This window comes from Phyllobates terribilis, unplaced genomic scaffold, assembly GCF_046119375.1.
Source record: "Phyllobates terribilis strain yellow unplaced genomic scaffold, ASM4611937v1 Scaffold_3__8_contigs__length_932513732, whole genome shotgun sequence".
NCBI lineage: Eukaryota > Metazoa > Chordata > Amphibia > Anura > Dendrobatidae > Phyllobates > Phyllobates terribilis.
Window position 1 is genome coordinate 187,578,769 of NW_027362763.1, and position 26,835 is coordinate 187,605,603.

Below are 26,835 nucleotides of genomic sequence, written 5' to 3' on the forward strand. Positions count from 1 at the left end.
TAATAGTGGGAAATATCTGTCTGACTTCCCTCAGCAAAATTAACTGTTTGATTTATTTGAATAATTAATGGACAAATGTTGGAAGCTCTGAAGCGAGAGACAGAGAGACTTGCTGGGCTATGTAGTTCAGTGATGACATCATACAGGAAATTACTTTATACAGTATATTTAGATTCCTCTCTTTCTCAGTGTAGGGTAGAACGTCAGTATGGCATTGTATAAGCTGCAACTGTGACCATAGGGGAATTATATAATAGATTTAAGCCTGGAAAAAACATCAATTTATGGGCTTACTGGGAGGGGCGATTTATTATGCTATTATGCTATGTCAGCACTGGGTCTCCTGGAGCTCATGTGACATTGTTATGCCATGTGAGCCCTGCAGCCAATCAGGAGCCACTATTGGGCTGCTGTGCTCTCACTTCCCTCCAGCAAACCTAGCACAAGTGGAAGAATTTAAAGCACAACAGCTTAATAACAGCCGCTGATTGGCTGCAGGGCTCAGGTGGCATAACAATGTCACATGAGCTACGGAAGACCAGGCACTCACATTGTCCAGGTAGTAGACAACCCCTTTAATTTTTAAGAAATCACCCCCACTTGCTATTAAGTTTATTATACAGCCATACTTTTCTGTTATTAATAAGAATTACCTCTGTATGAATCTGATTAAAAAATAAACAAATGAATGGTGTCACGTTCCCTCAGACACCATCTTAAAGGGTTTGTCCAGCTTTAAAGGTGTTGTCTGGTCTAAATTGATAAGTCTGCAGTAATTCTGTGTGACTGCAGACTTATGAATCCCCCCAGCGCACGCACTATGAGCTACAAAGATTTCTGAGCAAGGAACGGCGATAATGTATGCGATATACATACTACCGGGAAGAAGCCGTCAAGTGGGCGCAGCCTTGCTTGCTACCCTTGTATTGAGTGAGGCCACGCCCCATCTAGTGACACGGCCGTCCAGTGGGCGTGGTCATCTAGAGGGCGTGGCCTCGCTCAATACAAGTGTATGGAGTGAGGCCGCACCCACTAGACGAGCTCTGGCTGGCCAGTTCATGTAAATAGACTTAAGAATAATGTGACACTAAACACTGCAAAAAAATATTGCCAAAGTCACCCAGAAAAGTCTTTGAGGTTCTAAAGCAAATGAATTTATACCCAGAAGAAGAAAAAGAAGAAGTATCTATAGGTGACACACAGCCTGGTGACTGCTCTCAAACTTTTTTTTTTCATTTCACAGCAGTTCATGTGACTTTGGTTTCCGTTATTTCCTTCCGCAAGAACTAAAATAACCTCTAAAAGGAAGAAATGTGCAGTTCTGCTTCAGAATGTGCCAAAGCCGACCACATGTACACCTCGCTATTCAACTGAGCGGGCAAGCCTCAAGTAACATCCTGCAGATGCCTTCAGTGGCCCATGGTCACCTCCAGATCTGCCAATACTAGGTCACTTTTCTTGCTGATCTTTGCATGGCTGAAGCTGTGGGATTTTTCTTCACCTCCTCTGCAAGGATCTCCACGAAAGAGTTTCATATGAATGGTGTAGGTTTGCTTTTTGGATTTTGCTGATGAGTTACAATTCTACATCCCAAGGTCATTCAATGTGATGACACCACTTCTTCTTTCATTCCTGCGGCCCCGAGCAGCTCAAGTGGAACCCAAGATGGTGCGCTCTCAGTTATGTGCGGTAAGTGACTCTCCTATTGTGTCTTTTGGGGTTTTGGAGCCCACAAGCAAATGAATGAATCAAAGGAGTTGCACTATTAAACTATGCGTATAGACACACCTTATATCATGAGATGTGGGTCACTGTAGGTCAAAAGATATTATAAGTGCAATCGCCAGCGTGTTACATGTTGCACTTCACTCACCTTAGTTATGGCTTTCATCCCCTTACTCCAGTATCAATGGAGATAAGAAAATATGTCATTTGGGCAGGTTTACATAGGTTTTTATGCGTTGTATTTCTTTAAAAATACATTTAAAATTTCCTGCAAAGAATTAATTAATTACTAATTTCAACATGTCTTTCTGCACGTGGCTTTAGATTTTTTGCTAATGGCAGATTAAACAGTCTCTAGAAATCTATAAAGTAGAAAAAAGAATTCCATGAAGAATACCACAGCCAGTGCAAGCTTCATTTCCAGAAAAAAAAAATGGCTAATAAATATGCCAAAACTTCAATGCTATAATGCTATGTATGTAAAGTCATACGTTCCTATAGACTAAAAATGTGGAGAAATAGATAAAAGGTGTTTGTGTCAATCTCATGGAGGGCAGATCCTCCTCTCTGGACCCGCTATTAGAGATCCACTCTGTATAAGCGTGGATCCACCCTGTCCATCCATTACATAGACCGCTATTCATGTGAATGGCGGCCACTGCAAGGAAATCTTTTGTCTGGCCATAGCACCAACCTCCATGTGAAAAGGGTCCCCCGCTCACTAGTAAGGAAACATTTCCTTCACAGAATCCCAAAAGCTGAACAGGTCACCATGTGAAAACTTGGCATATAGGAAAACAGTATATGGGAAGATTTGTAGTTAAACAATGTATTTCAACAGAATATTTTTTTTCTATGGGAAATTCTTGGCCGGTCCCCACAAGCCTTCATGCCCACATGGCTATCCGTGAGCCTACCATCAGGACGTTGGCAGAGGTGGTCACAGACTGCTCCCGCTGGGCTTCTTCTTACTACTTCCAGGGTTGCTAACTTGGCTTTTTATTTTTTCTCGGCGGCTTTTTGAAAAAATCACGGCCAGACAATATTTTTTACAGACACATTGTAAAACTACAATAAATCATTATGATTATTAGTGACCCATGTGTACAGCCCTTAATTCTGATATGAAGACATCAGCTGGGTTCACTGTAAACTAATGAAAATTACAGTCAAAATAATCTGTATAACCATTTTGCCCTTAAAAAAAATAATGGACGCCTCAAATTTTTTTTTGGACAGGGCAAAAAAGTGCTTTTTTTTTAAAAGACTGTCCAGGAATTCCTGGATGGTTGGCAATCTTGTGTACATCTTGTATCAATCTATTTTGACACTGGGTATATTCACACTGTTATACGATCTTCTATTAATGAATCTGTCATGGTTGCCAATTATTTTGTCAGCAGGAATAGCGCAGCACGCAGCTTCAAAATTACAGAAACCTCAATAAAACTCACTGGACACCATTATAAGTCGATGTGGTCTGTTATGAGCTGCTTAAATATGATTGATCCAGTAAAGTGCCACAGCTGCCATTATAAACTGAACTATCAACACCAGTGTGAACAAAGCCCCAGCAGCTCAGACGTGACTTGAGTCAAGAGTAAGGCACTGCTGTGACTATAGGTGAAGGAAGGGAACTGTGGAGACCAGGATAGTTCTGAGACTACCGTGGAAAGCCTCTCCTGTGGCTAGTATGAAAGGGAAAGGAGACTATGATGTGACTACAAGGGATAACAGAGCATCATAATCCTAGGATGGAAGAGAGGGAGCACTAATTATTGAAAGGACATAGGGATAATGCAATGATTGCTGCTGTTATTACTTATTTTACAACTTCTGAAAGTGAGAGTGGGAACAGTGCTGTTGACCTTAAGGGAGAGGTTACATGGTGCCGTGATGACTGTTTCGGGGATAGAGTTTTACCAACCAATGAGAGCGCATGACTGTTCTGTGTACATTGTGAAGGCTATTGTATATAAGGCCGTTTTGGTTTTTTTCAAAAATCAATGTTCACCTACACTTAAAGGCTTCTGATATCCTCTATACCGAAAGTTGGGACTGTTTACAAAGGCCATTTTTCCAAGATCGCCCTATCGTATCTGGACCTGGTGGCCGCACCAGCAGAAAACCCTACTGATGAGCTATTATATATTAACAAAGCTTTGTTCACTTGAATAATGTACCCTATATAGGTCTCTGCAGGGAAATTATAGTTTTACATGGCACCCATATTATTGCATTGTGCAATCCTCTGTGTAAGACACTGTTGGAAGTGGCTTTCAGCTCCGGCTAATAGGGCATGATGTTTAAATGCCCTAATGGAAGAACCTCTTTAGCCTTACATCAAAATCTACACACAAAGTAAAATGAATTTGCAAATATTTTTATTTTCTGATCTTTCTCTGGTCCTGTCCAGTCATATGCTGTGAGCAACACTCAAGAAATACTAATTAGGCTACGTTCACACCTGCATTTTAACATTCTGTTTTTCTTTTCCATTTTGGGAAAAATAACAACGCAATTAATGTAAAAAAACAGATCTGTCGCATAGCTGATGCAAACAGAAGTAGAGGGACCCCATTAATTACTATGGCGTCTGTATGGGTTGCATTATGTATCTGTTTTTACAATTGAAGAAAAGATGCCTCATGCAAAACTTTTTCTTCCATTGTAAAAACTGACACAAAATGGATCCTAGAGAGACATCATAGCAATTGATAGAGTCTCTCTGATTGCATTTCCATCCGTTATACAATAGATCTGCTTTCTACATGGGTTCCATTTGTCTATTCCTAAAAATGGAACACAAAAAAGGAATGTCAAAACTCAAGTGTGAACATACCGTGAAGCTTATAAACTGGCTTCTAATAATGCAATTCTCTGTAATGCACAGCATTCTGGCAAAGATAACTTTCCCTTACTGCTTGATGTATTGTGCTTATTGTAAAGTGTAAAATGCCACAGAATGCAAAGTGTGTGCAGATCCTGAACACGCAGGTGTTGCATTGTATGTCAGGAAAGTGTATAGCTCCACAGGGATCCAAGCTTCAGAGAATGGTAGCTCTGTAGAAACTGTTTGGGTAAGAATACAAGGAGAGAAGAACAGAAAGGACACTATCGTAGGTGTTTACTATAGGCTACCTGGACAGACTGAAGATATGGATGAACTCTCTTTACATCAGATGTCTTTGTTTTCAAAAAAGTACGACATAGTGATCATGGGAGATTTTAACTATCCAGATACTTTTTGGGATTTTCTCTCAGGCAAAAGTAATGGGTCCAGGAAATTCTTATCTTCTCTCTCTAACAACTTTATCTTTCAAAAGGTAGAAGAGAAAACTAGATAATCTGCCATCTTGGACCTAATTCTTATCAACAGGGAGGAAATGTTTGAGGAAGTAAAGGTGGCTGGGAATTTATGAGGCAGCAATCATGCTATCCTCCAATTTTGGATTATAAGAGGAGGAAGACCTGCGAGGACTTAGACTTTAAGGTTGGACCTTGCCAGGGATTTGTTCAAAAGGAGGGATATTGCGGTAACAAGAGGGCATTCACTAAGACTGGAAGAGAAAAGGTTTCAGCACCAGCATAGGAAGGGGTTCTTTACAGTAAGAGCAGTGAGAATATGGAATTCACTGAGTGAGGAGACGGTAATGTCAGATTCACTACACCAGTTCAAGCGGGGACTGGATGCATTTCTAGATACCAGGCAGATTTCAGCGTATACTTAAAAATAAAATAAAATAGTAGGTTGATACAGGGATTTATTCTGACTGCTGGTTTCAGAGTCGGGAGGGAATTTTTCCTCAGGTGAAGATTGGCTAAATCATTTGGGGTTTTTGCCCTCCTCTGGATCAACTTTAGCAATTACAGAACTAACAGGTCGAACTTGATGGACACAAGTCTTTATTCGGCTTTACAAACTATGTTACTATGTTACTATGACTTCAGAAAAGCAGATTTTAATGAACTCAGAAAGAGGGTAGGAAAGGTCCAATGGCTGGATGTTCTAAAGGACAGAAATGTCCAAGAAGGATGGGAGATTTTGCTAAATGAAATTCTCACTGCAATATCAGTAATAATCCCAAAAAGAAGGAAAAATTGGAAGCATTTGAAGAGACCAGGATGGATGAACTCAGAACTTAAACAGTTGCTAAAACAGAAAAAAAGAAACGTACATCAAATGGAAAGATGGGGGCATATCGAAACAAGAATATAATGCTTTCAGCAGAGAATGCAGAGCAAGCGTTAGAAAAGCTAAAGCCAGTAATGAAGTGAGGCTTGCAAGGGAGACCAAAAATTAATAAAAATGGATTTTGGGGGTATGTCAAATGCAAAAGAAAATTGAAATAGGCTATACAATTTTTACAGGATGAAAAGTGTGAAATGGTCAAAAATTATGTTGAGAAGGCCAAACTTTTATATTCCTATGTTGCATCTGTGTTCTCTAAGAAAGCAAATGTAATATCAACTGATCTTCACTGTGCTATAGAAGGAATGAAAGAATCCACACTATCTATAAACAGAGAGACGACAAGGGAACACTTAGCTAATTAAAAATAATTTAAATATCCTGGTCCAGATGAGTTACATCCTAGGGTACTGAAAGAGATAGCAGAGGAAATTGAAGAATCACTAGTCAGAATCTTTGAAAATTCCTGGAGAACAGGAGAAGATTGGAAAAGGGCATCTATGATGGAATCACTGACTGGGTGGATCAGGGAAATGCACTAGATAAAGAATATCTCGACTTCAGCAAAGCATTTGATAAAGTATCTCATACTATTGAAAACATGAACAAGTATGGGATTGATAAGCCTACAGTTAGGTGGATTCATAACTGGCTCAGTGATCGTACTCAAAGATTGGTAATTGTAATGCAATGCTGAGCGGCATGTGCGTGTGATTCCACTGGACCGTGCTGGAGAGTGAATGCCTGGAGGGGCGTAACTAGGTATTCACCCGATCCGACCAGGGTCGCACGACGGCATACGACGCCAGTGCACCAAGGAGGAACCGAGCAGAGGGACCAGGTGCTACTCCAGGACAGACCCCGGACACGGCTGTTGACCCACACAGGGGAATACAGGAACAGACTGGCTAGGCTGGCACACAGACTGGTGGGTATAGGCAGGCACGACTGGTATGCAGGCAGGCGGGTATGCAGGCAGGGGGGCACAGGCAAGCACGGCTAGAGTGCAGACAGGGAGGCACTAGCAGGTAGGAACACAGGCGGGATAGGACCCAGTACACACTGGGACTCAGGAACAGAACCACAGATGCGGCGGACAAACACAGCAGAGTGAGGCCGCCCAGAGAGGTGAGCGAGAGCAGGGCAGGACAAGACCGCCTGGAGCGGTGAGCAAGAGTAGAGCAGGACAAGGCCGCCTGGAGCGGTGAGCAAAGGGTCAGAGCTGAGCGAGACTGCCGGAGCAGTGAGCAAGGAGTCAGAGCAGGACGAGGCCGCCTGGAGCGGTGAGCAAGAGTAGAGCAGGACGAGGCCGCCTGGAGCGGTGAGCAAGAGTAGAGCAGAACGAGGCCGCCTGGAGCGGTGAGCAAGAGTAGAGCAGAACGAGGCCGCCTGGAGCGGTGAGCAAGAGTAGAGCAGGACGAGGCCGCCTGGAGCGGTGAGCAAGAGTAGAGCAGGACGAGGCCGCCTGGAGCGGTGAGCAAGAGTAGAGCAGGACGAGGCCGCCTGGAGCGGTGAGCAAGAGTAGAGCAGGACGAGGCCGCCTGGAGCGGTGAGCAAGAGTAGAGCAGGATGAGGCCGCCTGGAGCGGTGAGCAAGAGTAGAGCAGGACGAGGCCGCCTGGAGTGGTGAGCAAGAGTAGAGCAGGACGAGGCCGCCTGGAGCGGTGAGCAAGAGTAGAGCAGGACGAGGCCGCCTGGAGCGGTGAGCAAGAGAAGAGCAAGACTGCCGGAGCAGTGAGCAAAAGGATAAGAGCGGAGCGAGACTGCCGGAGCAGTGAGCAAAAGGGTCAGAGTGGAGCAAGGCTGCCGGAGCAGTGAGCAAAAGGGTCAGAGTGGAGCAAGGCTGCCGGAGCAGTGAGCAAGGCAGAGAAGGGGGGACAGGGCTCTGTTCACACGGAACAGACAGGAAGGGAGAGGCAGAGCCAGATACCCACAGGGTACTTGCAGTGAAGTAGCGAGTGGACCACAAACTCACAAACGGGAGTACAGAAACAACAAGCAGGAGTTAGGTACGAGTTCAGACTCTGCAGAAAAAGGAAAGGAACGGACATAGAGAAAAAACAGGTAAAAGATAGGAGAGAGTTCAGACTGGAACTGAGTGTACGGAGGAGACCGACACTACAGTGGGATACAGGAGCGGGTCTGGAAATACGGCCCCCAGAGAGGCGGGACGAACAGGCAAGGAGCGTGTTCAGACAGGAAAGACAAGATACAGGAGCGGGTCTAGGTAATCGGCCCCTAGAAGGCGGGAGGAACAGGCTAGGAGCGTGTTCAGACAGGCCTGGAAATACAGCCTCCAGGATAGGCAGACAAGAGAACACAGAACGGGACCTGGCACCTTCAGAGTGAAAGCACACACTGAATGAAACACAATGCTCAGGCAGGGATTGATTGGAGCAGCTGGGTTATATACCAGGTGACAGACAGCAATAGGCTGAGGACGCACAAGGGGTGTGACCCACAGCAGGTACAAAAAGCAGGAAGTGATCGGGCGCCGCCCTTAAGCAGCAGAAACAGACACAAACAGACAGCATGGAGGGAAGCCAGAGAGACATTCTGGACTGGAGATCAAGTGCGCGCTCTTGCACAGTGGGAGATGGACCACTATGCAAGGACGCCGCCAGGTATGTTACAGTAATAAATAGTTGCATATCCAATTGGAAGAGTGTTTCACAAGGCTCTGTCTTGGCCCCCGTGTTTTTTAAGATTTTTAAAAATGATCTAGATAAGGGTGAAGGTAAACTAATCAAATCTGCAGATAATGCAAAGCTAGGAGGGATAGCTAACACTAGAGAAGACAGAGAAAGTATTCAGAAGGATCTATATAAGCTTGAACAATGGGCAGCGACTAACAGAATGGTATTTAACAGGGAGAAATGCAAGATTCTACATCTGGGCAAGAAAATCGAAAATAATATCTACAGAATGGGAGGAATAGAACTAAGCAACAACACGTGTGAAAAAGACTTGGGTATACTAATAGATCAAAGACTGCACATGAGTCAACAGTGTGATACAGCAGCAAAAAAGGCAAACACAGTTCTGGGATGTATTAAGAGAAGCATAGAGTTTAGATCACGTGAAGTAATTATTCCCCTCTACTCCTCCTTGGTCAGACCTCATCTGGAATACTGTGTCCAGTTCTGGGCACCATATCGAACACGAGGCCACCAAGGCTGTCTTTTCAAGTTCACAGGGCACTGGAGCTCCAGAGATATCCTCAGGACAGCAGCAAGCAGGAGAAGCACGCTTTACCAGGGAAGTACGCTTTAACACTTCCCTGGTTATTCATGTCCTAATTGATAATAGGCCATTAGGATCACCCTGTGATCATAACCCTAGGATGAATGCTGCTTAGTAGCCTTTAGTTCCCTGTGCTAGCAGAGATGGAGCAGAGGGAAGTGATGGTTGCCAGTGTTTGCAGCAGCTCAATTAATTAATTAATTAATTAATTAATTAATTTACTTGCCGCAGTCAAAGAGTGTGATAGAGAGATTGCTCCCTATTGTCATTTCATTGGCTTCCTGGTGTTGGGAGCCGCTGATTGCTATGACAACCAGAAATGTAACAATCCGATCAAAGCCTAATAGACTGTGTAAGAGACCAGGTCTATTAAGTAGTCTATCAGTGTAACAATGGATCAGGGTCTGATACAGACATAATAGGGCCCCAGTGTAAAAAGACTATATGGGCTATTTGAAGTCCAATTACTCATCATAATGCACCTTTCCACCTGCTTTTGAGGTGGTAGTGACTCACTTACCTCTTAGGCCCTTGTGCAGCTGCATAGGTTGCACCAATGATATGTTTTCCTCTGCACTAGATAATTCTCATATACTGCATATTTAGTACAGAGTATTACTTTTGCGGTCAAGAGACTGAATATTCAGGTCACCTTGTGAGACTAATACATATGCTGTCATGTGCCCCTAACAGCCAAGGGTGGAATCGCAATCCACCCATGGCTGTTTACTAGTTAAATGCCGCTGTCAATCTCTGACAGCGGCATTTAACTCGTGCATACCAGAAACGCATCACTAATCCCGCCCATCGGTGCCCGTGTTACATGACTGTGGGTCGCCGATGGGTTGGCAAGACAACCCGGGGTCTGCAGGAGATCCCTGCGGTTGTCATTGCCGGAATATGCTATGAGCGCCGCCCAGCTGTCGCTGCAATGAGCATTTTTGCTACACACAGCAGGGATGAAGCCCTGCTGTGTGTAGCACAAGTGATTGGATGATTGCAGCTTCTAGTCTCCCATAGAGACTATTGAAGCTAGTGGAAAGTAAAAAAAAAATGTTTTTAAAAATATTTAAAAAAATTAAAATAATATAAAAGTTCAAATCACCCCCCTTTCGCCACATTCAAAATAAATCAATAAAAAAATCAAATATACACATATTTGGTATTGCCGCGTTCAGAATCGCCAGATCTATCAATATATAAAATAATTAATCCGATCAAAATGCAATAACGGGTGATCAAAAGATCGTACCTACCAAAAAATGGTATCTATAAAAATGTCTCCTCAGCGCACAAAAACTAAGCCCTCTCCTGGCCCCAGATCCAAAAAAATTAAGACGCTATGGGTCTCGGAAAATGGTGACTTTTTTAATTTATTTTTTTAAACTTTTGATTTTTTTTTCAACACTTAAATAAGAAAGAACCTATGTATATTTGGTATCTACAAACTCATAATGACCTGTAGAATAATAATGACAGGTCAGTTTTAGCATTTAGTGAACATGGTAAAAAAAAAAAAAAACAATTGGAAATTGCACATTTTTTGCAATTTCACCGCACTTTGAATTTTTTTTCCCGTTTTCCAGTACACGATATGGTAAAACCAAAGGTGTCATTCAAAAGTACAACTCGTCCTGCAAAAAACAAGCCCTCACATTGCCATATTGATGGAAAAATAAAAAGTTATGGCTCTGGGAAGAAAGAGAGGAAAAAATGGAAAAACCCAAGGTGGTAAAGAAGTTAAAGGGATTGTCCAGGATTCTCCAGTATTAGAGGTGGGATCGGGTGGCCATGTGACCGCAAGTATGCGATATGCATACTCCCAACCACATTCCAACTGGATGTGCGCGGCTTTGCTCAATTCACTTGTAAAAGTAAAAAAAATTAGAATTTTTTTTTTGCTGCTATATCAACAAGTACAATTAACATATATAATTATTTATTCCAAACATTGACTGACACAAAAAAAAAGATATGAAATGCTACAGTAGAATTGCCATTGTTGTGCATTCCGCCTTGCATAAAACTAAATAAAATATTATCATAAAGACATTTGCACCCCAAAATGGCATCACTAAAATCTACAGTACAGACCAAAAGTTTGGACACACCTTCTCATTTAAAGATTTTTCTGTATTTTCATGACTATGCAAATTCTAGGTTCTTCAAAGTAGCCACATTTTGCTTTGATGACTGATTTGCACACTCTTGGCATTCTCTTGATGAGCTTCAAGTGGTAGTCACCGGAAATGGTCTTTCAACAATCTTGAAGGAGTTCCCAGAAATGCTTAGCACTTGTTGGCCCTTTTGCCTTCACTCTGCGGTCCAGCTCACCCCAAACCATCTCTATTGGATTCAGGTCTGGTAACTGTGGAGGCCAGATCATCTGGCGTAGCACCCCATCACTCTCCTTCTTGGTCAAATAGCCCTTTCACAGCCTGGAGGTGTGTTTGGGGTCATTGTCCTGTTGAAAAATAAATGATGGTCCAACTAAACGCAAACCGGATGGAATAGCATGCCGCTGCAAGATGCTGTGGTAGCCATGCTGGTTCAGTATGCCTTCAATTTTGAATAAATCCCCAACAGTGTCACCAGCAAAGCACCCCCACACCATCACACCTCCTCCTCCTCCATGCATCACGGTGGGAACCAGGCATGTAGAGTCCATTCGTTCACCTTTTCTGCGTCGCACAAAGACACGGTGATTGGAACCAAAGATCTCAAATTTGGACTCATCAGACCAAAGCACAGATTTCCACTGGTCTAATGTCCATTCCTTGTGTTCTTTAGCCCAAACAAGTCTCTTCTGCTTGTTGCCTGTCCTTAGCAGTGGTTTCCTAGCAGCTATTTTACCATGAAGGCCTGCTGCACAAAGTCTCCTCTTAACAGTTGTTGAAGAGATGTGTCTGCTGCTAGAATTCTGTGTGGCATTGACCTGGTCTCTAATCTGAGCTGCTGTTAACCTGCGATTTCTGAGGCTGGTGACTCGGATAAACTTATCCTCAGAAGCAGAGGTGACTCTTGATCTTCCTTTCCTAGGACGGTCCTCATGTGAGCCAGTTTCTTTGTAGCGCTTGATGGTTCTTGCAACTGCACTTGGGGACACTTTCAAAGTTTTCCCAATTTTTCGGACTGACTGACCTTCATTTCTTAAAGTAATGATGGCCACTCGTTTTTCTTTACTTAGCTGGTTTTTTCTTGCCATAATACAAATTCAAACAGTCTAATCAGTAGGACTATCAGCTGTGTATCCACCAGACTTCCGCACAACACAACTGATGGTCCCAACCCCATTTATAAGGCAAGAAATCCCACTTATTAAACCTGACAGGGCACACCTGTGAACTGAAAACCATTTCCGGTGACTACCTCTTGAAGCTCATCAAGAGAATGCCAAGAGTGTGCAAAGCAGTCATCAAAGCAAAATGTGGCTACTTTGAAGAACCTAGAATATAAGACATATTTTCAGTTGTTTCACACTTTTTTGTTAAGTATATAATTCCACATGTGTTAATTCATAGTTTTGATGCCTTCAGTGTGAATGTACAATTTTCATAGTCATGAAAATACAGAAAAATCTTTAAATGAGAAGGTGTGTCCAAACTTTTGGTCTGTACTGTACATCTCATCATTATGTAAAAAAAAATCCCTCTGTACTTGGAAAAATGAAAAAAAAATAGCTTTTTGAATATAAGAAAATTATACAGAGATTTTTTTTTTAAAGTGATTTTCTTGTGCAAAAGTAATAAAACATAATGGTATAAACTTGGTATCAATTGGGCACCACTATAATCTTATCGACCTGCACTATAAAGCTACAGTGGGGAAAATAAGTATTTGAAACACTGTCGATCATGCATGTTTTCCCACCCACAAAGAATGGAGAGGTCTGCAATTTTTATCGTAGGTACACTTCAACTGTGAGAGACAGAATCTAAAAATAAAAAAACAGAAAATCACATTGTATGATTTTTAAATAATTAAATTGCATTTTATTGCATGAAATAAGTATTTGATCACCTACCAACCAGCAAGAATTCTGGCTCACACAGACCTGTTAGTTTTTCTTTCAGAAGCCCCCCTACTCTGCACTCATTACCTGTATTAATTGCACCTGTTTGAACTCTTTACCTGTATAAAAGACAATTGTCCACACAATCACACTCCAACCTCTCCACCATGGCCAAGACCAAAGAGCTGTCTAAGGACACCAGGGACAAAATTGTAGACCTGCACAAGGTTGGAATGGGTTACATGAAAATATTCAAGCAGCTTGGTGAGAAGGCAACAACTGTTGGCACAATTATTAGAAAATGGAAGAAATACAAGATGACTGTCAATCTTCCTCGGCATGGGGCTCCATGCAAGATCTTGCCACATAGGGTAAGGATAATTATAAAAAAGGTCAGGAATCAGGGCAGAACTACACAGGAGGACATGGTCAATGACCTGATGAGAGCTGGGACCACAGTCTCAAACATTACTGTTAGTAACACACTATGCCGTCATGGATCAAAATCCTGCAAGGCACCCAAGGTCCCCCTGCTCACGCCAGCACATGTCCAGGCCCATTTGAAGTTCACTAATAACCATCTGGATGATCCAGAGGAAGCATAAGAGAAGGTCATGAGGTCACATGAGACCAAAATAGAACTTTGTGGTATCAACACAACTCGCCGTGTTTGGAGGAAGGAGGTTGAGTACAACCCCAAGAACACCATCCCAACCATGAAACATGGTGGGGAAAACATCATACTTAGGGGTGCTTTTCTGCAAAGGGGAAAGGATGACTGTATCGTATTGAAGGGAGGATGAAAGGGGTCTTATATGGCGAGATTTTGGCCAACAACCTCCTTCCCTCAGTAAGAGCATTGAAGATGGGTCATGGCTGGGTCTTCCAGCATGACAATGACCCGAAACACACAGCCAGGGCAACTAAGGAGTGGCTACGTAAGAAGCATTTCAAGGTCCTGGAGTGGCTTAGCCAGTCTCTAGACCTGAACCCAATAGAAAATATTTGGAGGGAGCTGAAACTCAATGTTGCCCTGGGACAGCCCCAAAACTTGAAAGATCTGGAGAAGATCTGTATGGAGGAGTGAGCCAAAATCCCTGCTGCAGTGTGTGCAAACTTGGTCAAGAACTACAGGAAACGTCTGACCTCTGAAATTGCAAACAAAGGTTTTTGTATCAATTATTAAGTTCTGTTTTTCTGTTGTATCAAATACTTATTTCATGCAATAAAATGCAAATTAATTATGTAAAAATCATACAATGTGATTTTCTGGATTTTTTTTAGATTATGTCTTTCACAGGTGAAGTGTACCTACGATAAAAATTACAGACCTCTCCATTCTTTGTAGGTGGGAAAACTTACAAAATCAGTAGTGTATCTGATACTTATTTTTCCCACTGTACATGTCTACTAATCCCTCACGGAGAATGCAAAAAAAAAATACCAAAAAAAAATGCCAGAATTGCCGATTTTTGTTTATCCCCTACAAAAAAATTGAAATAAAAAATAATCAGGAAGTTGTATGAATCCCCAAAATGGCACCATTGAAAATTACAACTTGTCCTCAAAAAAAATAAGTCCTCGCACAACTCTGTCTATGGAAAAATAAAAAAATTATGCCTTTCAGAAAATGACGACCAAAAAAAGATTTTTTTTCTCGTGTGATTTTTTTTATTTTTTTATCAAAAGTAGTAAAACTTAAAAAAAAAAATTTCTTTGGTATTTTCATTATTGTATTGTCCAACAGGAAAAAGTTGTACGTTAGATATACTAACTGGTAAATGGTGTTTAAAAGAAAAACAAAATAAAAAATGAAAAAAGCTTATTGAGAATGGGAGGAATTAAGCTAAGCAACAGTACATGTGAAAAAGACTTAGGTATACTAATAGATCACAGACTGAACATGAGTCAACAGTGTGATGCAGCAGCAAAAAAAGGCAAATACAATTCTGGGATGTATTAACAGAAGCATACAGTCTAGATCACGTGAAGTCATTATCGGTCTTTACTCCTCTTTGGTCAGACCTCATCTGGAATACTGCGTCCAGTTTTGGGCACCACATTTTAAAAAAGACATTGACAAACTGGAGCAAGTTCAGAGAAGAGCGACCAGAATGGTGACCGGTCTGCAAACCATGTCCTATGAGGAACGGTTACAGGATTTGGGAATGTTTAGCTTGCAAAAAAGAAGACTGAGAGGAGACTTAATAGCGGTCTACAAATATCTCAAGGGCTGTCACATTGTAGAAGGATCATCTTTATTCTCATTTGCACAAGGAAAGACTAGAAGCAATGGGATGAAACTGAATGGTAGGAGACACAGATTAGATATTAGAAAAAACTTTTTGACAGTGAGGGTGATCAATGAGTGGAACAGGCTGCCACGAGAGGTGGTGAGTTCCCCTTCAATGGAAGTCTTCATACAGCGGCTGGACAGACATCTGTCTGAGATGATTTAGTGAATCCTGCTTTGAGCAGGGGGTTGGACCAGATGACCCAGGAGGTCCCCTCCAACTCTACCATTCTATGATTCTATGATAAATATTTCCAGAATTACTGCTATTGTGTTCATTCCTCCTCACAAAAAAATAATAAAAAGTGATCAAAAAGTTTTATATACCTGAAATTGGGACAAACAAAAAGTACATTTTTTCCCGCAAAATATAAGCCCTCTCATAATTCTGTTGTCAGACAAGTATTAAAGTTATGACTCAGAATATGGTGATACAAAAATATATATTTTTGAAACATTATTTATTGTGTAAAAGTAAGAAAATATAAATTTGGTATCGCCATGATCGTACTGATCCACAGAATAAAGTAAGCACTTTATTTGTACAGCAAATTAAAAGCGTAACATTTTAAATATCAAAAGACAACAGCAGAATTTATATTTTTATTTTTCTAAATGTTCCCAAAAAGAGTTAACAAAACATTGGTAATAGGTTGCGTGTACCCAAAACAGTGCCACCGACAAATACAACTCTTTCTTCCTCATAGAAAAGTTAAGTCGTATAGAAAATAAAATGGTATCACTGAAAACGCCATCACGTTCAACTTGGAAATTTTTCTATATGCTGCCCAATTAACCGGCCGAGGTTGAGATCACTTCCCCTATATGTTATGCTAACACGAACCCTTTGAATATAGCAATCATTTCCAAAACCAATCTGTGCAGTAACATACACTTAATTCTGGACATTCATGGGGCTGGAGAGTCACGTGCCTCTGAGAAGAGGCCCATGAGCCACAACATGGCCACCTCTGTAATAGAAAAAGGGGTTAGAAATGGAAAGGTTGTTCCCCAAAGTAGACAATTCCTTTAACCTCTGGTCAGATTGATAAATGTATGTAATAATGATGATATGATTATAATGAAGAACCAACAAAAACTGTCATTTTAAATATTTTATGTTTTCTTTTTCTTACCATAATTACAAGGTCTCAACGTTGGTCGTATTTTAGGAAATTGACTATGGTCTATGACCAACTTTATATCTTACCTACTGTATGTATCCATCACATTGACACTTTGCGTAGATTATTGTATGCACAATTCTTCAATGGAAAGGGAAAAGAAAAAAAAAACAGCTGGAGTTACATTATCGCCATCTGGATATTTTTAATCAATTCTAAATAAAAGACATTTGTTTTTATTATTCAAGTCTGTGGAGCTGGATCATCGTTTTTCCTATTACAATTCTTCAATACAGTTGAGGAAAATCACATGGAGGAGGCCATGGTCACCACTGTCATACATATATATATATACAGTCACCTTTTGTATATTTTTAATCACTAGTGTTTGCTTAAGTTTTTGTTTTTTAGCAACTTTTACTTACATGTATAGGAGATGGTAAGATATCACCCTGTAAATGTGTCCTGTATAGCACATTGAGCTGTGATACCACAGAAGTCACGACTGTCTCCTTTGCTTCGGCAGGACATCTACTGATGATATGGCCATTGTGTCCTTTTGGTGCTTATTGATTTACATGTCCATTTTATTACACTGGAGGAATATTGCTGATGGAGCAAAACATTTCTCACAAAGCGGCTGCCAACTGGTAAGTATGGCTGTCCCAAACCGGATTCACTCATGGTAAAGTCTGCGCATTCAGTCAGCATTTTAAATGTGACATAGTAATATATGAGGATGCAGCCGTATATATGAAAGGGTTATCAGTTTCATTATCTATTAATGAGCAACCTTTTATCTTCCATATTGGTAAATCATCAGGTCATATGAAACAAACTACTAAAGGCTGCACTTTTGTAACATACTTGTTCAGTTTAAAGAAAATCTGTCAGCAGGTTTTTACTGTGTAAAGGTTAGCATGAGGTAGGGGTTAAAACACTAAATTCAATGATGTATCACATGTCAAGCTGTGTGCTGTTGCTTACTTAGGCAACGTTCACACGTTCAGTATTTGGTCAGTATTTTACATCAGTATTTGTAAGGCAAAACCAAACTGTAAGACTGAAAGTTTAATCAACTGATCAATAACATTGCAGTGACTATCAGGTATGCGGTCACTCATCCCACTCTGCTCCTCTTCTATGATAAGCAGCTCACTGTGTATAGACATTGTATATATAGAGCCTGGTGTGGGCGAGGTTAGCTTTCTCAGCTCTGCTTCATTGCTAAATCTAAAAACTCTGATTGTGCCAGAGCGGCTGCACCCAGTAAACTAAGTGAAACATCATTGAATTCAGGTTCTCTTTGCCTACATTATGCTGCTCTCAGAGGAGGTAGCAAAAACTTGCTGACAGATTCCCGTTAAACCCTTCTACGTCATGCGATTTTCCATTTTTGTGCTTTTGTTGTTTCCTCCCCTTCTTCCAAGAGCTATAACTTTTTTTTATCTTTCTGTAGATAAAGCTGTTTTTTTTGTGGGAAACGTCCTAGTTTTGAATGTCACCAAATAATTTACCATTCAATGCATGTATGTAAAAAAAAAAAATTCTAAGTTCAGTGCAACTGTGAAAAAAAAGCAATTCATCAATTATATTTTGGGTTGGTTTTTTTTAACGGTATTTATTATTTGGTAAAAATTACCTGTCAACGTGATTCCCAGGTCAGTATGATTACACAGATACCAAATATGTATCTTTTTTTATGTTTAAGTGGAGCAAAACATTTAGATATTCATAGCAAAAATGTTGCTTGTGTCACCATATTCAAATACTTGTAACATTTTTATTTTTTGGTTGTAGGAGCTGTCTGATGAATTGTTGTTTGCATGGTGAACTGGCATTTATTTTTCTCATTACAGTGTTTACCAATCAGGTTAATTAATTTTATATTTTGATAGAACGGACTTTTATGGTCACAGCAATTCCACACATGTGTATTTTTTATAATTCTTTATTTTTTAATGGTGAAAAAAGGGAGATGATTCAAACTTTTATATTTTTTGCACTATTTTTTTGTTTGTTCTTTATGTTAGTCCCCTTAGGGGACTTGAACCTGTGATTGCCCAATCTCTTGCACTGTATACTGCAATGTCAGAGTATTGCACTATATGGTAAAAATCACGGTCTCCCATTAACGTCAGCCACAGGACCATCCTTCCACTTTAAAAACTGTTGTCAGAGATTGACATTTGCATTTAAGTGGTTCAAAGCAGTGAACGGAGCTCAGAATAGAGACAGATTCTGGCTGTTTGTATCACAGCCATTACTTGGAAGGATACAAGCTCTGACGGGATCCAACTCTGGACGCACCAGCATGTCCAATATCAGGAAGGGGTTTTCAATATAAAATTAATCAACTTTCCAAAGTTGAATATAATTGTATTCCCTGCCATTTTATTTCATACAGACTTGTGTATCCTTAAAAATAAAGACCACAAATAAATCCTGTGCTTAGAGTGATCCCGTATTCAAGTGTTATAATCTTCCAAAATGGAAATGTCAACTCTTCCCACAAAAAAACAAGCCCTCACACAGCTCAGTAGATGAAAAAATTATACCTCTCTGAATATGATGATAAAACAAAAACCAAATGAATAAATAATAATTAAAAAATAAAAAAGCAGTAGCAAGTAGAAAAACATAGAAAACATACATTTGTAGAAATATTGTAGAAATACTATATCATTATGTTTACTTGCCTCTTGTATTAAAATGTCTAAATGGCCCGAATCCCATAATTTTGGCTAAATTGGCTGCTGGTATATGAGAGTATCACAATTTTCACATGCCTGATTCTTTTCTCCATGGCAGCTACAGTACCGGTCAAAAGTTTGGAAACACCTGTTCATGAAATGGTTTTACTTGTTCTTTTTTGGGATGTGCATATTGTAGAATCAGACTGAAGGAAGCAAAACTACAAAACAACAAATATGGAAACAAGAAGAAAAGAAAGAAGTGTGAAATAAAGCAGACTATGTCTTACCTTAGTTTCCAAAAAGTAAGCCCCTTTTATTCTGATGACTGCTTTATGCACCCTTACCATTCACTCAAGCAGCTTCATCAGGTAGTCAGTCACCTGGAATAGCTTCAAATAAACAGGTATGCCTCTTCAGAGTTCATTTGTGGAACCACATGGATACATAAAGTGTTTTCAACCATCAGATGTTTGTACTCAGCTTCATACAGTGCTGAGCCCTATTCCACAACATATCTAAGCCAGAATATGGCAAGAATCACTCAACTAAGTGAAAAGAGTCAACAGTTCATTACTATAAGATATTAAGATCAGTCGAATCCAAGAAATTGTTAGACGTGACGCTGAGTCACTTCTCATGGACAAGCTATGAGGCGGGGAAGTCAAGGAGTCTGAGGTCAAAAGTCAGGAGGGTATGTCAAAGACAAAGGGATGAGACAAACGTATAGTTAGAAGTAAAGTCTGGGGTCAGGTAACTAAGGTCAGAGTGCGTCAAAGGCAAAAGGGGTAATACAAATAATAATAATAATAATTTTTATTTATATAGCGCCAACATATTCCGCAGCACTTTACAATTAAGTGGGGTCATATACAGACAATAAATTCATTACCAGTTAAGACAGTTTAAACAGTTACATCAGAAGTGAGGTCCCTGCTCGCAAGCTTACATTCTACAAGGAAATGGGGGGACACAATAGGTGGAAAGTGCTTGTTATTTCAGGTCTGACAATTATAATAAATAGGGATTTTCATATAAAGCTGCATGATCCGGTCATCAGCCAGTATGCTTAAGTGCAATAATCAAGTATTGGGTGCATGGAGGGTGTGGAGACAGATGATTAGTACGGTGCAGATTCTGAATAATATTTAGAAGGAGGGAACAGGGTAAAGTTGGTTTACTGAGTAGTTGAGGTGGTAGGCTTGTTTAAAGAGATAGGTTTTTAAAGCACGCTTGAAGGCGTGGGGGCTAGGCATCAGTCGGATCGCCTGGGGTAGTGCGTAATGCGCAAACGAGTAGTCAAAAGGCAAACCCAAGGTCCGGCAACAAAGATTAGAACACAGAGCAAACACACCATAGAGCAAGGTACAACTGGCAATGTTCTGATCTTTGTCAGCCAGCTAAACAGCTAAGTAATCACCCTCAATGGGTGACACCTGGAGGAAACCCCGCAGACCCGTCCAGATTGGACAGCTGAGCTGTCATTCACAATACTGACAGCCCAGCACTCCCTTGATCCTACAGGGCGACTGAGCTGTCATTCACAGTGTCCTTAGGACACCATGATTGGTGGAATTGTGGCATTAGAACATTGTAGGTAAACTCAAGTGCAGTTATGAAAACCATCAATCACTAAAATGAAACTAGCTTTCACAAGGATCACCTTAGGAAAGGAAGACAAAGAATTACCACTGTTGCAGAAGATAAGTTCATCAAAGTTAACAGCCTCAGAAACCGCAAATTGATAGCATCTCAGATAACGACCCTCATAAATGATGCACAGACATCAAGTGCCCGTTACATCTCAACATCAAGTTTGTAGAGGAGACTGTGAGAAGCCTTTATGGTTGAACTGCTGCAAAGAAGCCATTACTGAGGACCAGAACAAGAAGAAGACACTTGTTTATGCTAAGCAACACAAGGACTGAACATTAGATCAGTGGAAATCTGCACTGTGGTCTGAAAAGTTAAAATTTGAGATTTGTGGTAACAACCAACATGTCTTTTTGAGAGACAGAAAAAGTAAGCAGATGTTTTTTACATTTGTGGTGTCCCCATGAAGCATGGAGGGGAACGTGTGATGGTGTGACATTGCTTTGCTGGTGACACTGTTGTTGATTTATTCCAAATTCGAGGCACAGGTGCCCATCATGATTACTACAGCATTCTGGAATGACATGCCATCCCTTCTGGTTTGTACTCAGTGGAACCATCATTTCTGTTGCAACAAGATAATTGTCCAAAATACAGCTCCAGGCTATAAAAGGGTTATGTGACCAAGAACGTGAGGTAACAAGTGCTGCATCAGATGACACGTCCTCCACAATCACAAAATTCTACCAAACTGAGATGGTTTAGGATGAAATTGACTGGATCGCGAAGGCAAAGTAGCCAAGAAGTGCTCAGCGCCTCTGGGAACTCCTTCAACACTGTTGGAAAGCCATTCTAGGTGACCACCTGATGAAGATGCTTGAGAGAATGCCAAAAGGTTGCATTGCTGTCATCAGAGTAAAAGGGGGGTACATTCAGAATTCTAAGGGTTAACACATATTCTTCTTTAGTTCACACTTGTTTATTTGCTCCATGTGTTTCCTCATGTTTTTTCTGCCTTCAGTCTGAATGTACAATGTGCACATTCAAAAATCAGTTCAACAACAGGTGAGTAAACTTTTGACCAGTACTGTAAGTCACTGCTAATGACATCTGTTACCTGTGTGGCCGTCATTACTCAATAATATATTGTCTTATTTTCTTGCATATATCATATAACATGTTGACTATTCTTTAGGTTTCCAAAGCCGCAAATTGCAGATATTTACAGCTTACGTCAATTCCTCAAGACCTCCCATCTGATATACAAGAACTGCTTGTAGATCACAACAGTGTGAAAAGTCTAGACGATGATACTTTGCAGCGATATCATAATCTTAACAATTTGAGTTTAAGATCCAACAGCTTGTGTCATATAGACTTGAATGCTTTTAGGCACACTTCAAAGCTGGAGTCACTATCACTACAGGACAACACTATCTTCAGTAAATATACTTTGGTATCTTCAGGCTTGAGTTCTGCTTCATCTCTTAGGTGGTTGGATCTTTCCAGAAATGCTCTTAATGAGGACATGGTAATTACTCTTCTATCAAATTTGACATCCCTGGAATATCTAAATCTGGACCATAATGTTATCATGCGTCTGGATCGGTTCACTTTTGAAGGTCTGAGGAACTTAAAAGAGTTGAGCCTTCAATGGAATTATATTTATGAGATTGGAATAGAGACATTTGACAGTCTGGTGAACCTGAAGACTCTGAACCTTGCTTTCAACCTGCTGCCATGTATTGTGGACTTTAGTCTGATGCAGTTACAAATGCTCAATCTCAGCTACAACCATATTGAATGGTTCTTCTCAAGGGAAGTGGATGTTGACTTCCAGCTGCAGAAGTTGGACATTTCTCACAACCATTTGTTATTTTTTCCATTTTTGCCAAAGAGCCATCACCTGCATACATTGCTGCTGTCTGATAACAAAATGAGGTTTTATAGCAAACATTTTGATGAATATTCTTCCTCTGCGGATTTCCTCATTTTTAAAAACAACGGGTCCAATATCACCACTGTTTATCTGTGGGGGGACATCTTAAGCGACTTCTCTGCATTAAGTGTTGTGGATTTTAGCAGAAACCAATTTGATTACTTGCCTGATAATTTTCTTGCTGCAATGTCATCTATGTCTTATCTGAAACTGAACTGGAACTGCTTAGAAACATTTGATTTGTCAAGTAAACAGATTACAAGTAATCTTCATTTTTTGGATCTTAGTAATAATAGACTGTCAAGGCTAAGCTTAGAAGAGAGTAGCTCCAGCCTTCAACAGCTAAGCTACTTTAACCTTAGCCAGAATGAACTACAGGATCTGCCCGGTAAGATTTTCCATACCATGAACAGTCTTAGCAACCTGGATCTGAGTAATAACCATATCTCCCTGTGTTCTTCTTCAACCAATATGGTTGATTACCCGAACTGTGTGGACCTCAGGAATATACCATCTCTGCAGCATCTTCGCTTGTCAGGATGTGGGTTAAAATTGGGCAAACAATTTATTTTCCATGGAACTACATTAACATATCTGGATGTTTCAGACAACCAACTTATGAGCCTTGACTTTTTGCAAGACACTGTCAAAATGTTAAAGTCTCTCTCTCTCCGAAATAGCTTACACTTTGTAAGCAACATTGACTTCTCTGAGTTCAAGAGCTTGACTTCCCTTGATATATCAGAAAATAACCTCACTACATTCCCCATGTCATTAATGGATCTTACTCTTCAGTTTTTGGATGTCCACAAAAACAAGCTAACTTCAATACCGGTATCTAGTTCTTACCAACCTCTCATAAGGAGCCTCATTACCACTTATCTAAGTGGAAACTCATTTGATTGCTGTAAGTTAAGCTGGTATGAGACACTTACCACATCCAAGAGTATCAACATCCCCGATCTCAAGCAGATCACGTGTAATTTCACCAACAACTATATGTTTGTGCAGGACCTTCCCGAGTCTGTTATTCATAGTTGCCATTGGAGAAATGGAGGCACTTTGCTGTCACTGGTACTTTCCCTTCCCATTTGTTTGACTTTGTTGGTGGCTTTTATCCTTTTGTTTCTTCTATTTAAGAAACCATTGCTTAAAATGTTCAAGAAACATTTCAGGACATCCTCAAGCTACTAAGATGTAGCATGTGTAGCCAAAAATATAGAATGACTATTCCAGGGATAGTGGTGCTATACATTTTTTTGTTAGAAGGAAAAATGGTAAGCATGCATAATGTATTTGTTAAGAATCAGACCTATCAGAAGATTAAAAAAAATATTAGCTGCATACATTATTAAATAGATATTTTATACCTGATGAGACTGGTGTATTTACTTTGAGCAACCATGTCAGAATGTCTGTATAATCAAGATATAAAATATGAAGAAGATGAGAGATGCTTGGCCCCCAATAAGTGTAGTGAATCTTTATTCAGGCAATCCAAAAAGTGAGTCAGTGACGTTTCAGCCCTACAACATGGGCCTTCATCAGACACAGATTGCAATGAGTATAAGAAGAGTTATAGTGTAGTATGTCCACGCTATGGAATGGTGAATCGAATCACCTTGTGCCGAGCGCTCATCTTTTTCAAGTTCATGGGGTAAACCCTTCTTGAGCACCCAATTCCTTTCTTCTTCAAGAATGCCGTATACCTATCGTTTATACCAGATATAAAATAAGAATGTTATGAGCTCATGAGTCCAAGTGTATTTAGTATCCACCCACCCGGCCTCACTGACAGATGCAGTTTGTACTTAGTGTAGGATCACAGCAGGGAGGAAGAACACTTAGGAGCCGTCAGTTAGGCTATGTTGATGGAGAAGGAGTTTAAACTTTCAAAAGGGATTATACATCCATTCTGAAATGAATTGTCAGATTAACTACACCTGTCTCATCAGGTCTAAAAGACATATTTAATAACTTTTACAGTTTGTATGCTGAACTCTAATGACAGTGCTACTTTTAAGGGAGTCTATCATCCAAAACAAACTGACAGCGTAAACTTAGCATGTGCAAGGGTTATAGCTCCTGTAAAAATCTCATATTTGGTGTTCTAATTGCTATCTGCATTTTGTAAGAATTGAAGTTTAATCAAATATGCTAATTAGGGTGCTCGATGCACCCTTGGTGTTGCCAAGGTGCTTAGTGCCCCTTTGTGCCCACTGGTTTTGCAAGTCCCAGCCTGAATCACTGATGATTGGCAGTGCTGGCTTGCCTGGAGTGAGAAGTGTCTGCAGAGAAAGCTCAGCACTGTCCACTGTGAGGGAGGCGGAGACAAGCAAAACCAGTGGGCGGAACAGGGCACTAAGCCTCTTGGCCACACCAAGGGTGCATCGAGCACCCCAATTACCATATTGATTGAACTTCAGTTGGTGCAGACTAATAGCAAGGATTTAAACTGTAAAAGTGCAATTTTTCAGGGGTTATAGCTATTGCAGGGCTATGTGCTTCATTTATAGAATCAGTTTGAGCTGACAGATTCCCTTTAAATAGTGAGCCTATTCTTAAAAATGTATAGATTATGTAATACTTAAAGTTTACTCATTAGACATCTATAAACTCAACAAATTGCAACACAATTCACCTTATGCACCAGCCTGACATTGAGCTGAACCAATGCAGTTATGAGTAGTTCTGTTATCTAATATTATCTGTAAAATCTTAGATGGCAACATAGAACTGTGGTCGCATCTACCTCTGAATAAAAAGAATATTTATGTTCAGAGACTCTTAGCCATTAGAGTAATAGGGTAGTTTTGGAGTTACCAACTTATTGGTAGATGTCACAGCTTAGAACACCGCCCCAAGGTAAAATTAGCAAAATAACAATTATACTTTTGGTTTACAGTAAAAGTATAAGAAAATTGATGACTCAGTGAAACCTGTCATTTTAACACTGATCCTTAATTATACCCATAAAATAATAAAATAATATGAAAAAAAGTACATTTTAATCAATATTTCTTTGAATATTAATAAGTCATTCAATTGGATGTGTTTAAAAAATGTTCCTGTGCTGAGATACTCTTATAAATATGCACCTGCTATGTACTGTGTTATTTGCTATGTCCGACTATGATGAGCTGCTCCAGTTTATGATCACCCATACACAGCTCCTGGCCAGGGAAGGAAGCAAAAGTGAATATACTTTAGAAATGTTTGGGAACTCTCAACTGCTTGTTTATGTGTGGGAACACATTTCCCTGTCTGTTTGTTTTATCACAGGAGTGTTTCTGCCATGTCACCAGCCCTCTGAGCTTACACAAACAAGTACAAACAAGGAGTACAAATGCTCTGACTGTCACAGTTTGTCAAAAACAATGAAAAGTTAAGGAACTGAGGCGCACCTTAGAACTAGCTTAGTTGGCTGATGATTCAGACTCTAAAACCAAGCAGAGTCAGCAGGAGCTAAAAAAGGCGAAACATTTTTCTAACATTTATAAACTGCATTGATATAAGAATGCAGTCCATACATCAAGGTCTGTAAATGGACCATGTTTCACTGACATTTGACTTTGTCCTCACCTACAGTGTAGTTACTCAGTAGATGCATCAACAGACTACAGGTTACCTTTATAAAGTGTGCAGTCTAACCCGAGACTAAGAATACTGAGTTATGTCACTGCATGTGTCTGCAGGCTATTATGTGAGATGTAAAGATGGAGCTATTCTGGAAAACAAAGAGGATATTCTGAAATATTGCTACTGCTGACAATATCAAATGACAAAAATAGTGTATATACAGTATATATAATAATAATATCAATAATTATTTTTATTATTAATAATAACAACTTTAACATAAAATGATAAAAGTATAAAAGAATAACAATACCTCTATGTAGATTCTAGAGGATGAATCAAATAAGAAAATACACTAATAAAAGGTTGTAAAAAGCCCAAAATCTAATGATCAGCATATAGTGGATAAAATGGAAAACAATTCCACAATAACAAAATATACA

General features: G+C 40.1%; 1 protein-coding gene across 1 annotated transcript; it reads left to right on the forward strand.

Annotated features, from left to right (window-relative positions):
- Positions 1 to 1,108: 1,108 nt before the first annotated feature.
- On the forward strand, positions 1,109 to 25,931 carry NRROS (negative regulator of reactive oxygen species). The gene is made up of 3 exons (XM_073674361.1): positions 1,109 to 1,689; positions 17,115 to 17,238; positions 22,070 to 25,931. Exons 2-3 carry the CDS (start codon positions 17,131 to 17,133, stop codon positions 24,005 to 24,007), a joined length of 2,046 nt encoding a protein of 681 aa, XP_073530462.1. The 5' UTR covers positions 1,109 to 1,689; positions 17,115 to 17,130; the 3' UTR covers positions 24,008 to 25,931.
- The last annotated feature ends 904 nt before the right edge of the window (positions 25,932 to 26,835 follow it).